Below are 12,204 nucleotides of genomic sequence, written 5' to 3'. Positions count from 1 at the left end.
GTGACTACAGTTTTCAATGTTTATAAACTCATAGAATGATTTAATAGTTATTAAATTTATGTATAATGTATATACTTAAAAATTATTAATTGTTGATTTTTGAGTGATTTTGATAGTAATAAATTTCATTTATTAGGATTCAGATTATTTAGATTTGATAAATAATGATCAATTTTTAAAAGAAGAACTTTTTTTTTCTACAACTTTTCTACTTTGGTTTAATTTTGTGGTTGATAAATAGTAAGTAAAAATGAAAATTTGTTATTTTAAATATAGTAGTAGGGTTTTATTACCTTATGATTGTATAGAATGATTTTGTTTTTAGATTAGAACTATAACAGTACGTCTCATACTATTTAAAACGTCACTGGCCAAAAATCTACTAAATCAGTAGTGGTTAATAAATTTAGCTTAGGACAAAATCATGTACTTCTAATATTTATTACTATAACTTGAAGTGGTGTTCCTTCTCTCAATATAACATTTATTTTAACCAATTATAACTTTTTACGTATTGTATTATGTATATATAAATTGTAATCAACTGATATTAAAAATTAACGCGATTAGATTTTTTTTATCTTTGGGGATGTCCTCCATACAGATTGCTAATATAAAATTAATCGAATAGCTTTCATTAAAATTAATAAACTTATATTTTTAGCAAAACTTCAAACTACAAAATAATTTATTATGAATTTAGTCGAAATTCTAACTTTAAACGTTTATAAAAAATATTGTTTAGATTTTCAGTATTTTTAAATTGAAAATTAACAACATATGAGGAGTTTTATATTGAATTTTTAAGCATTTCTACCCAACATCTAATTTTTAATCAACATTTTTAAAAAATAATAAAAAATTTGAATTATTTATAAATAGTTTAGAAAGTCAAAATATTTTGAAAATTTTAAGTTTTCACGGTTGTTCGTATTACAAAAAAGAAACAAAATTGATTTATCTAAAATTGGATTTGCGTAAAAATTCCAATATTTCCCTAATTTTTATTTGTGTTTCCTTATTTTAAAAATAACTAGGTACTTGGAATTTTTGACAAGTTAATTTCATTCATCATTGTTTGATTACAAAAATTCCTAATTGACTAATTGAAATATTGAATGTATGTTAATCATTCATATTCAATTTAATGTTTGATAATATCAATATGTTTAATAATACATTTTACCTATAAATAAAAATCACGATTAAAGGTATATCTTTAGTATATCTTTAATCGTGATAAAAATTAAAATAGAAACATTTTCTTTTTTTAAATTTAAGAGTAGCCTGTTTTTAAAACTCATACTTCCGGAAACAAAACTGAAATAACGATTCTGTATTTCTGCATAATTAAGATAAATTTAATTTAATTCGAGGTGTTAATTAAAAATATAAGATGTAACACATTTAAAATTCTGAATCGGTTAAAAAATTGGATTGAACTTGTGTTTTGGACGGTAACGCCATATGAGCATATCAGTGGGATTTTTATTTTTTCAAGTTGTCGTACCTGAATTAGAGTGGTCCGTTCTGTTGTTTACCGCATTTTTTCTCTTCCACTCCTTACTCCGCTACTTTTATCTACTACTAAACTCAAAAATCATAATAATATATAGTTCGGTGCGTCGTGCGTGTTCCATACACATCATATCGAGCATCGACGACGTTCTGGCAAAAAACGTGTGTTTCTGATTAAGTGCGTTCGTGGTGTACGATTTTTGATTAGTGAGGTTGTGAGGGATCATAGCTTAAAGCGTTTCGTATTTTGTCGTCTTGTCCGTTTGAACGACGATGGCTGACAAGGACAAGGATAACGACGAGGTGGAAGCGACAATCGCCGATGAGGCGGTGGTGATCAAGTACAAGACAGCCGGGGAGATCGCCAACCGTAAGTTGGTTCATTTGGGATTCACCATTCAGCATTTACAATCTACTCATTCTGGAAATAATTTACACGTAGCACCGAAAACCGGTCCCTGACTTTTCTTACTGCCTTACACGATTTCTGGTCATTAGACCTAACCTACAAAACTTCGCGCGTACCCGGTCGTGTGGTCGTGCGGAGTTGGCTTCTTCGCCAGGTGCCTTTGCCTTCGTGGAAGTCTTTATTAGTTTTCACGCACGTTGGCGGTCCCTTGGAAAACCTTGCACATCTCACAGAAACATGACCGGTGATACGTGGCGATGAGTCCCCCACCCCCATCTCGTTACTGCACCCTCGTTTAAGTACTCTCATGAATTTGTTTTTCTAGTAATGGTAGTGTTCACATGAACTAATTCCATATTGGTTGATCGAAGTTCAATTATTATAACTGTTAGCAATCAAATTGTTGATACCAGTATGCCACTACTAAATAGTAATGCATGTGGCATCCACTTCTATGTATAAAAATAGAAATCTAAAATAATTGGTGACCACAAAATCAATGGACCAGCAGCTTTAGCTTTAATAAAAACTAAATGATGCAGTTTTTCCCTGTTTTAAACGATGTTACACTGCAAAAACTTATAGTTTTGTGATACAATATATTGCCTCAAGCATATAAAACGTTTTTATTTTACAGGTGTTCTTGTTGAAATAATTGAAAAATGTGTAGAGGGTGCATCAGTCCGTGATGTATGCATTTCAGGTGATAATTTAATATTAGAAGAGACTAGTAAAGTATTCAAAAAAGAAAAGGAAATGAAAAAAGGTAACTATTTTGTTATATTTTCATGTTGATTTAATAAGACTTTTGACTATTATCTTTATTTAGGTATTGCTTTTCCCGTTTGTATATCTGCAAATGGTTGCATTTGTCATTTTTCACCTATTACAAGTGAACCAGATCATATAATTGCAAAGGATGATGTCTTAAAGATGTATGTATTGACATTTAATAAATGATTTCAAATAACTTATACAGTTGTTTACAATTTCAGAGATTTAGGAGTTCATTTAGATGGTTTCATTTCTATGATTGCTCATACTATTGTTGTGGGAGCAAATTCTGATAATAAAATCACCGATAAAAAAGCTAATTGTTTCTTAGCTGCTCATTATGCATCTCAAGCTGCATTAAGGTTAATGAGGCCTGGAAATGATGTAAGTATCAGTTTGTTTTAACTATGATTAATTTAAAAATATAATAGTTCTCATGAAAAAGTTGTAAATTATGAATGTATGTTTTTATCTATTTATAGACATACCAAATAACTGATATGGTAATGAAGGTTTGCAAAGAATTTGATTGTAAGCCAGTTGAAGGTATGCTTAGCCATCAATTGCAGCAATTTAAATTAGATGGTCCCAAAACTATTATTCAGAATCCTAGTGAATCGCATAGAAAAGAACACGAAAAAGCAACTATTGAGGCCAATGAAGTTTATGCTTTAGATGTACTTGTTAGTACAGGAACTGGAGCTGCCCGTGAAACGACAGCTAAGGTTTCTGTATTCAAAAAGACCGAAGAAGTATACCCATTGAAGCTTAGGGCATCTAGGTAATTAATATTTTTGAATTTTAAATAAAAAATTATTTTATTTAGCGATAATTTTTTTTTTTTATTTATATATAGAATATTCTATACTGAAGTTATTCAAAAACATAGTATAATGCCATTCAATTTGAGAAATTTTGAAGATGAAAAGAAAGCTAAAATGGGTGTGATGGAATGTGTAAATCACAAACTTATTGAACCATTTCAAGTTCTTTTTGAAAAAACTGGTATAATTTTTTTATTGACCACTAATTTAAAGTATAAATTTATTCTTGACTAACAAATATTTATAAATTAGGTGAAACTGTTGTGCAATACAAGTTTACAGTGTTAGTAACAGCAACTGGACCTGCTCGGATCACAGGATTACCATTTGAAGAGGATCTTTATGTGCCTAATTTATCCATTAAAGACCCAGAAATATTGGTATGTTCTATACACAGACATGTTAATACAATTAAGCGAGTCACTATTTTTGTCATTATTATTAATCATGCACATGATACTTTATATCAAATAACGACTAAATAAATTGATATTGAAAATTCAACATTTTATTTAAAAATAATATTGGATAAAATATTTGATAGTAACAATTTTTAAAACATTAACAACCCATGCTATAAAGTTGTTCAGATTTATTCTAACCTTTAAAATAATATGATTAACAATTATGTTGTATATTGTGTTTTTTGCATTTTTTGCATATAATTAAATTCTCCTTTTTATTTACTATTATTTTTATACATTTTCCAACTGGATGTAGTGTAAATAATGAGGGGTTGGGATCAATTGTCTATGAAAAAGTAATAACAGAAATTAGTAAAAAAAAAAAACTATTCGTAATATCCATTTTTAAATGTTTTCATTTAATAATTTAACATATTTAATGAATATTAAAATATGTTTAGAATTTACTTAAGACATCTGTAAATCAAAGAGGAATTTTGCAACCCGTGAAAAAGAAGAAGAAGAAGCCACAAAAAAATGCTAATAATGCTGCTGGTGAAAACTGCTCTATGGATATCGATCAACCATCTAAAACGGGAGTTGAAAAAATGGAAGTGGATGCTTAAACAATGTTCTTCCATTTTTATAGAAATTATGTACAAACATGTTTTGGCATTAAATTACATTGAAAAGTAATGAACAGAAAATCAGGAAATTTTCAGTAAAATTGTTACGGAGTGTGTATCAACTTCTATGAATGACAAATCATATAGCTTTAGAGTCTCAAAATCAATATTGACTAAATTTTATATATTTTTAATTTTAATATTAAATTTGTTAATGATCTATAGAACTAACTTTAAAATCCTGTTTACTTACATTGCCCTCCAAAACTATTTGTAATTTACTTGACTTGTTTTTAAATAAAGCGTATAAAACATTGTCATTGTACACGTTTATTTTTTTATCATGACATTTTTTGAAAACTAGAAGCAAAGCATTTTTAGTTTTATACTTTATTTTTACATACATTACACATATATATATATAAATCATGTGTGAAACATAATAAAAACGTTGAAATCGAGTTAAAATGATAAATTAACATCCCAAGTTCTTTGAATATTGCAAAAATAGTATTAAAAATCATTTATGTTGTAAAATTACTAAGCATGCATAAGATTTTTACTAATCATACTTTTAATCGTTCATCTAAATTTTATTTTTATTTCATCATTTTTGTTTACGTGAAACTTGTTAATAATTATTTATAAAACAGTTTTTTAAATTGTATACAAATACATTGTTATTGTGTATAATTTTGAATACAATATAATTGCATTTATCTTCACTATGATGTTTTATCAGTTGTATAGTTAATACGAATACCTGAAGTAGTACATACATTTCTTTTTTTTTTATTAAATAAAATGTTGCTTATTTGTTCAATATCCTAGTCCCAGGGTCAACAACTAATTTCTATGGAGATCCATTTTGAAACTTACCATATTGACCGCGGTCCCTAAAAGTTTTAGTAATTTACACACGTTAATAAATACATTTTTTTTTAAATTAGTATTTACATTTATTTATTTATGCATTTGTTTAATACATATAAATTTAACTTTTTTATCGCAATATAAATTTTATATGAAACACTTATAATTTTTATTTATTTATATTATAAAAATTTTAAAATTACTCTGCAGATAAGGGTCTGTAAAATAAGTGTACATGAGCCACCAGTTGGTAACAATGGTAACCCCTGCCCTAGTCTATATTTCAACAAAATAACTAGTAGATATTGAAGAAATAGTGAAAAATTGAAATTACATTGATATAACATAGGCACATTTTATATTTAGTACACATAAATATTGTTTTATAATTTAAATTGCTCTATATTGAATGAATTAAGTACGGTAGATGGTGTAAATAGCATGGCAAATTATCTACTCAATGTCTTTCAAAAACAAATTATTATAAATAATTACAGAACAAATTTCTATTAAATATTAACATGGTACATAGTTTTATTTACTCAATATGATAATAGATCATTATTAATTTTCTTTAGATTTATTCACTTGTATTTCAACCAATTGATATGCTTTATTTGCTGCACAGACACATTTGTTAGGTACATCGATAAAAAACTCGCCAGCATTGTACACACCTTTGTTCCAAGATGCTGTAGATGTGGATTTTAAATTTTCTACAGATGGTAATTGTTTTACCTTGAAAATACAAGTTTTATATGTAGGTTTTCAGAATTTGTATACTAACAATAATAATTTACTTGTTGTGGCATTTCTGACTCTGCTTTCTTGGCTATAGGTGTTAAAATTGCAATGATAATTTTTGCTACCTCACGTGATGTCTCGCCATCTTTCCATATACCTAATTCTTGTGAACCAAATATTGTTGCTCCAAATAATGCTCCTCTGATAGTGTAACTAAAATTTAAAAAAAGGATGACATACAAAGTTATAAAAATCAATGTCAAGGCTATTTAATATAATTTTAAATGGTTTTTAAGGTCATTAAATGGCGTATTAGTTAGCAGTGTAATTAAAATTTTATAATCTAGTGATTTACAGTCTTACCTTATGAATTTGTTTAGTTTACTCATAGTTATGACTAGTTTTTTCAAATTTATATTAAACTATATATTTCACACTTCAACAGATAAATTAATAAATCAATTAAAGATATTAGGATTAAATTTCTTTAGTTCGTAAATTTGTTTTGAACTTGGCAGTCTACCTGCTCTCGCTGATTTATTGGTAGTGGGTCTTATCAAATAGGTTGATACGCGATATGATTACAGAGCTATTCTGTGATATGATTACACATGATGATACCGCTTATCCATTTTCTGTAACTCGTGGAAGTGGAAGTTAAACAGTACAAAACTGAAAACCGGCAACTGCTGCATTTGCAAATACTAAATAGTGCAAGTGCAAATGTGCATAAGACCTATGTAAGAATTAACGAATTATTTTGGTAATTTTAGTAATTTACTATTTAGTATGCTCGACACTTGTCCATGGTGTATTGGTGTTTACCTTTAAAAAAAAAATATTTATGGTTATTTATTTGTTTGGCAATCTAGAAGTATATTTTTTTATTTATTAGACTGAACACTGAAAATATGACTGCTAGCTCAGCTAGTAGCATAGTTGTAGCTGAATCTAATTTTAAAATTTATATTGGTAGAGAATTAAAGTTCCTTTATTAATTTAAATTAATTTAGATAAAGTATATAGTACCTAGAATGATAATTATTTAGTATAAAAAAAAAATAATAATTGTATATTTGATCCTGATAGACTTATTATGTGATGTTTAAAGTTATTTTGTCATGAATAGTTTAGGTATTTTAATATTATATTTTGTGATTCACAAAACATGCCTTCTTTTTTTGTTTATGCAGTTATTTAAAATCTGACTATATTTTCCAATTGGTGAGATTTATTCTACTAACTACTTAAATAATTTCTGTGGAGACAGAAACAATTGTTTTGTAAATAATAACTCTTCTTTTAAATAGTAAATTATTTAGCCCATATAATATTTTGATGTATCAAAATCAAAATTCAAATAAGTGGGTAGTTTTTGAGTAGTATTACCTAGTGGATTAATAAGGGTAATAGAGTCTTAAATCATGATAAAAGAAAAAAATGGAAATGAATATGCTTAGTGATTAACCCTATAAATATATATTTGTGGTTCTTTCTAAGGGCTAAGACATAATTAACTTTAGATCTCAATTTTCTAAAATAATAATTAGGTACCCTTTTATTTTATATATAACTAAAACTATCTTAAATTTTGTTTCAGAGAAAGAGAAATACTGTTGTGTATCTATCATCTCTTGTTCAGCAATATTTTCAATCTAATCATGATGCATATTTTGGCCAAGAAACCGCTATTATGTGCGGAGATAAATGTCTCAATGGACATGGCTAGGAATGAGAAGATTTTGATTTATCAGTAATCGTGATCAATACCAAAATAATTTATAAAAACTTAAAAATATTTTATTGATCAAGTTATAAAATCACCATCTGATAAAAAACTGTTAGTTGCTTGGTTAATTTTCTAGATACTTATTCAAATTTTTTTTAAAACAAATGTAACATCAATTTATATGTAATTTATACATTATTTATAAGTTAGGAAAATATTTGTTTCACCACTTGTCAACGTTAAACTAATGGAATTTAGAAAAAGGTTCTCATAATGAATACGGAAAAGTTGTCAGCCAAAGAGATATTTTTTCATTCATGCGTAAACGGAGATTTGAATACAATTAAAATTAACTTGTTTCACAATGTATCACCATTCAGCCTTGATAAGGTAAATAATGTTTATTTCAAATTTAGAACTCAAATTTAAATTATTAAACATTTGTTCTTTTTATAATTTAAGTATGGAAATAATGCTTTACACCTAGCTGCTATGAATAATCAACCCAAAGTATTGGAATACTTACTAAAGACTGTCAAAACGTATAAAAGTAACTTTCAGAATAAAATTGGACGTACTGCTTTAAATATTGCAGCCGCCCAAGGTGCATATGAATGCATTGAAGTTTTATTGAACAGTTTTCACTGTGATATAAATTCTACAGATAAGGTATAATTTTTTTTTTGTGTTATTTTGCCTTGAAAATATATAGGTACCTATTTAAAAGTATATTTATTATATTTTAAAAACCTTAAAATCGCAAGAGCTATAAATATTAACTATTAAATTTGATATGAGCTGAATTAGATTCAAATATATTAAAACAAAATCTATAATAATTTTCATGCTTTTTAAATTTAACCATGATGATTGCTTATTTAATTTTTACAAATAATTTACTAATGTATGTTTTAAAATTTAAATACATATTTTAATGTAAATGGTACTAAAGTATACTATTTAGTAAGGAAGTCTATGTTATGTATTTAAAAAAATATTTGATTATTATACTTTTCTAAATATTCATTGTTATAATGTTTTATTTTTCAGATTTTTTGCAATAGTCCATTACACTGGTGTGTTACAAGCAAATGTATCAAAGGTGTTAAAAAGTTATTAGATATGGGAGCTGATTTTACTTCTGTAAACAAATTTGGTAAAACTCCCCTACAACTCGCCAAAACAACATGTCCAGACATTTTTCAGTTAATAGATAATGTAATTTTTTAAATTTTTGTTTCTTCTTCTTATTATTATTATTTTTATTAATAAACTTGTTTCATTATCAAATTTGATTTATCATACAACATTAAACTCTTTTTATAATCATTTTTATTTAATTAATCTATTTTTCAGTTTATCAAAATTAAAAATAAGGATCAATATTTGCAGACAACTCCACAGATTAATAATAATATTGGAACAAAAATGAAAACTATCTCAAAATCATCAAGTCCATCACAATTTAAAATAACTAGTAAGTTTTAGGTATACTAATCCTGTAAATATATTCATAGTTCATAATATAATGTTGTAATTCAATTCTAATAGAAATAAAAAAAAGAGAACATTGCTAGTTTAATGATATTTGTTGAATTCTTAAGATAAAATTGAACGATTTAAAAATTATCAAGTCATCTTTTAATAATTGTATTATTTCTATGCATATTTTTAATTTTAAACTTTTTGCTTAAAGAAAATATTTATTTCAACTTTTAGATTCTAAATAAAGCAATTAATGCATTGGTTTTAGAATATTGTGTGTTAGGTTCTGTACATTATAAATCAACATTTAGTTGTAACCTTTAAATGAATAACAATGATACACTATTACTTTTATAATATACACTTAAATATACCTAATATACACTCTGCTTTTGGCTCAACTTAGTTAGCCGTACCATTAATAGAAAAACAAAATTCGGGTCGTATGCATTAACTTGTAAGTTATTTACATTTAGGGGGATGATATCTATGTTGTACGGAGACTGACATTGCTGGAATAACTATATAATTATAAACATCAATTATACACTCCATTATTAAACATGAAGTAGAAGTTGAGATCATAGTTTACTCGGATTAATGGAGGGTCTATAGCAACTTAAGTGACCATGGCTTGAAACTATAAATCAACTGCTTGAAGCTTCATTCATTTATCCCAAAATTGGGGTAATACTCAATGTATATAATCTACAAGGAGATGTGTTAAAGTCAAATATGGCATAAAATACATGGGGCTACCAACTTATTTTAATAGTTGTTGATAGAAGAGTGGTGGCACTTACTCAATTTTAGTTATTCTCTGAACACATGAAAAAATAAAACTTCTTTTATGTAAAAATTCCCAGGTGATACACAACAACTACATATTGCAGGGTGGTGAAAGATTGTAGATAACATAAAACACTAGTTTTGAAAAAAAAAACACTAATAATAATATTGTAAATTTTTTGACAGATGATAAATCCAAATCAAATTCAAATTCAAAAATATTTGAGAAGACTGTTGATCAGCAAAGTGACAATTGTGAAACAATATTAGGTCCTAATTTGGCATCTAATAATGGAGATGAATCATTTTATTTAGATATTTCAAAATTAAAACGTAAGTTTAAATACAATTTATTATTATTTTTTTTTTTCATTAAATTAGTTGTGTACTTTAGATGGCGATAATTCCGTTTTAAAATTACTGGAAAAATCTATTGAACCAGTAGACGAAACTTCTTTTGTATCATCTATTTTAAGTAGCGGAAAAGTTATTCAGTTGACTGGTATAATATATAATTTAGTATTATGAATAAAAATAATAATAACTAGGTATAAAGTATATTTTTATAATTTTTAGAAGCTGGTATACTTGCTTTGGAATACACAAAAAACGAAATAAATACTCCAATTCCTGATCATCTTGTACAAAGTTTCTTGAACACATCTCAACAGTATAAGGAAAATGAAAATAATCTTGAGAATGATAATATTGAAAAAGATAATGAATTAAGTTCAATAACAATTGCCAAACGACTTAAAAGTCCACCGCCCTGCTCTAAAAGATTTAAATATAATGAAAGCACTAAAATTACAGAGTTTGAAAGTTTATTAGATCAATTGAGTTCTAAGTGTACTAAAACTGTACCTAGAGTTTATAATTCAAATTCCTATTGTCCGCAAAGTTCGTCAACTGCAGAAAGTAGTACAATGAGAAATAATGAAGTTGTCAAAAATCAATTAGTATGTGTAAACTCTGACATTAATGCACAACCCAAGTGGGTAGATGATCTGATGTGTTTATTGCATAAATTAGATAATTCAGATACAGTGGAACACAAACAAATTGATTAAGCTTAAATAATATTGTCATTTCTTAATAGTAATTAATAAGTTCCTACCATTTTTGTCATTCCTACATTATTATTATAAATTATTGTGCCAATAAGCAAAATTTTTTGTGTCTAACAACTTGTGTGGTATATAATTTGTAAATAAACAATTACCTGTCTACAAAATATGACTTAGGTTCCAAAAAACAGCTCAGAACATTATTACATTATTTGTTATTATTTTTATGATTAATTTTAAATTGTTTTAAGTTCTATATATTTTGTTTTATTTGAATTTTTTAATAATTTAATACATTTTTCCTGTTTATTAATTCATTAAAAAAGTATAAAGTAAAATAAAAAACTGTTTAACAATTATTTTATTTAATTTTTCAATTGTTAATTAGTTGTTAAAATTGTAATTTTATATTTTATTGTTAACAAAAGGCTACTCAATATCTATCCACAAACAATTTATACAGTGTTATTTGTTTGCTTTTTTTATTCTGGTTCATAAGTCAACTATTAACTAATCACATTAAATCAAAACGGTAATTTTTAAATAGCTGGTACTATGCAGTATATTAATATATATCAAATAATGGAATTATTAGATTAAACGCATTAATTTTCAATATATAGAAAAAAATATATTATCTCAATTAATTAAACAAATTTGTATTAATTTTAGATATAGTGTATATATAGCATAAAGTCATATTTACTTTAATTTTTTAATGATTTTATGTAATATGTATCTGTCTAATACATTATCACAGTTTATATATTTATATCAAATGGAATGTTTAATGGTACCTTTACAATGTAAAAATTGATTAAATTCTTATTTGCATATTTTGGAGGTAGAGATAAGATATTTTTTTTCTACCTAAATTTCATTCATCAATAAATCTTTAAATAAATGGCATAAACCATGTACTATATAGCCATATAGGTACTGATACATTAAGGATGCATTTC

The 12,204-nt window shown here is 26.1% G+C and overlaps 3 protein-coding genes across 6 annotated transcripts; 2 read left to right on the top strand and 1 right to left on the bottom strand.

Moving 5' to 3' along the window:
• The first annotated feature begins 1,567 nt into the window (after positions 1 to 1,567).
• LOC132920077 (proliferation-associated protein 2G4) lies at positions 1,568 to 4,875 on the top strand. Its single transcript, XM_060982138.1, has 8 exons — positions 1,568 to 1,888; positions 2,565 to 2,693; positions 2,757 to 2,862; positions 2,923 to 3,085; positions 3,184 to 3,482; positions 3,558 to 3,706; positions 3,778 to 3,905; positions 4,391 to 4,875. Exons 1-8 carry the CDS (start codon positions 1,792 to 1,794, stop codon positions 4,553 to 4,555), a joined length of 1,236 nt encoding a protein of 411 aa, XP_060838121.1. The 5' UTR covers positions 1,568 to 1,791; the 3' UTR covers positions 4,556 to 4,875.
• An 894-nt stretch (positions 4,876 to 5,769) lies between these two features.
• On the bottom strand, positions 5,770 to 6,728 carry LOC132920078 (MICOS complex subunit MIC13 homolog QIL1). The gene is made up of 3 exons (XM_060982139.1): positions 6,536 to 6,728; positions 6,229 to 6,385; positions 5,770 to 6,166 (listed from the first exon to the last, which is right to left on the bottom strand). Exons 1-3 carry the CDS (start codon positions 6,559 to 6,561, stop codon positions 5,993 to 5,995), a joined length of 357 nt encoding a protein of 118 aa, XP_060838122.1. The 5' UTR covers positions 6,562 to 6,728; the 3' UTR covers positions 5,770 to 5,992.
• Positions 6,729 to 6,790: 62 nt separating this feature from the next.
• Positions 6,791 to 11,498, top strand: LOC132920076 (transient receptor potential cation channel subfamily A member 1). Of its 4 annotated transcripts, none has more exons than XM_060982137.1 (9): positions 6,791 to 6,912; positions 7,773 to 8,012; positions 8,112 to 8,291; positions 8,364 to 8,570; positions 8,952 to 9,119; positions 9,258 to 9,378; positions 10,362 to 10,508; positions 10,570 to 10,677; positions 10,752 to 11,498. In XM_060982137.1, the coding sequence occupies exons 3-9, from the start codon at positions 8,175 to 8,177 to the stop codon at positions 11,243 to 11,245; spliced, it is 1,362 nt and encodes a 453-aa protein (XP_060838120.1). In that variant the 5' UTR covers positions 6,791 to 6,912; positions 7,773 to 8,012; positions 8,112 to 8,174; the 3' UTR covers positions 11,246 to 11,498. The 4 variants fall into 4 exon arrangements, with proteins under 4 accessions (XP_060838120.1, XP_060838118.1, XP_060838116.1 ...); XM_060982135.1 differs by having other exon boundaries at positions 8,108 to 8,291; XM_060982133.1 differs by having other exon boundaries at positions 7,773 to 8,291.
• The last annotated feature ends 706 nt before the right edge of the window (positions 11,499 to 12,204 follow it).

Source organism: Rhopalosiphum padi, chromosome 2 (genome assembly GCF_020882245.1).
Source record: "Rhopalosiphum padi isolate XX-2018 chromosome 2, ASM2088224v1, whole genome shotgun sequence".
Classification (NCBI taxonomy): domain Eukaryota; kingdom Metazoa; phylum Arthropoda; class Insecta; order Hemiptera; family Aphididae; genus Rhopalosiphum; species Rhopalosiphum padi.
The sequence above is the reverse complement of the archived record's forward strand: the minus strand, read 5'-3'. Positions and strand labels throughout refer to the sequence as shown.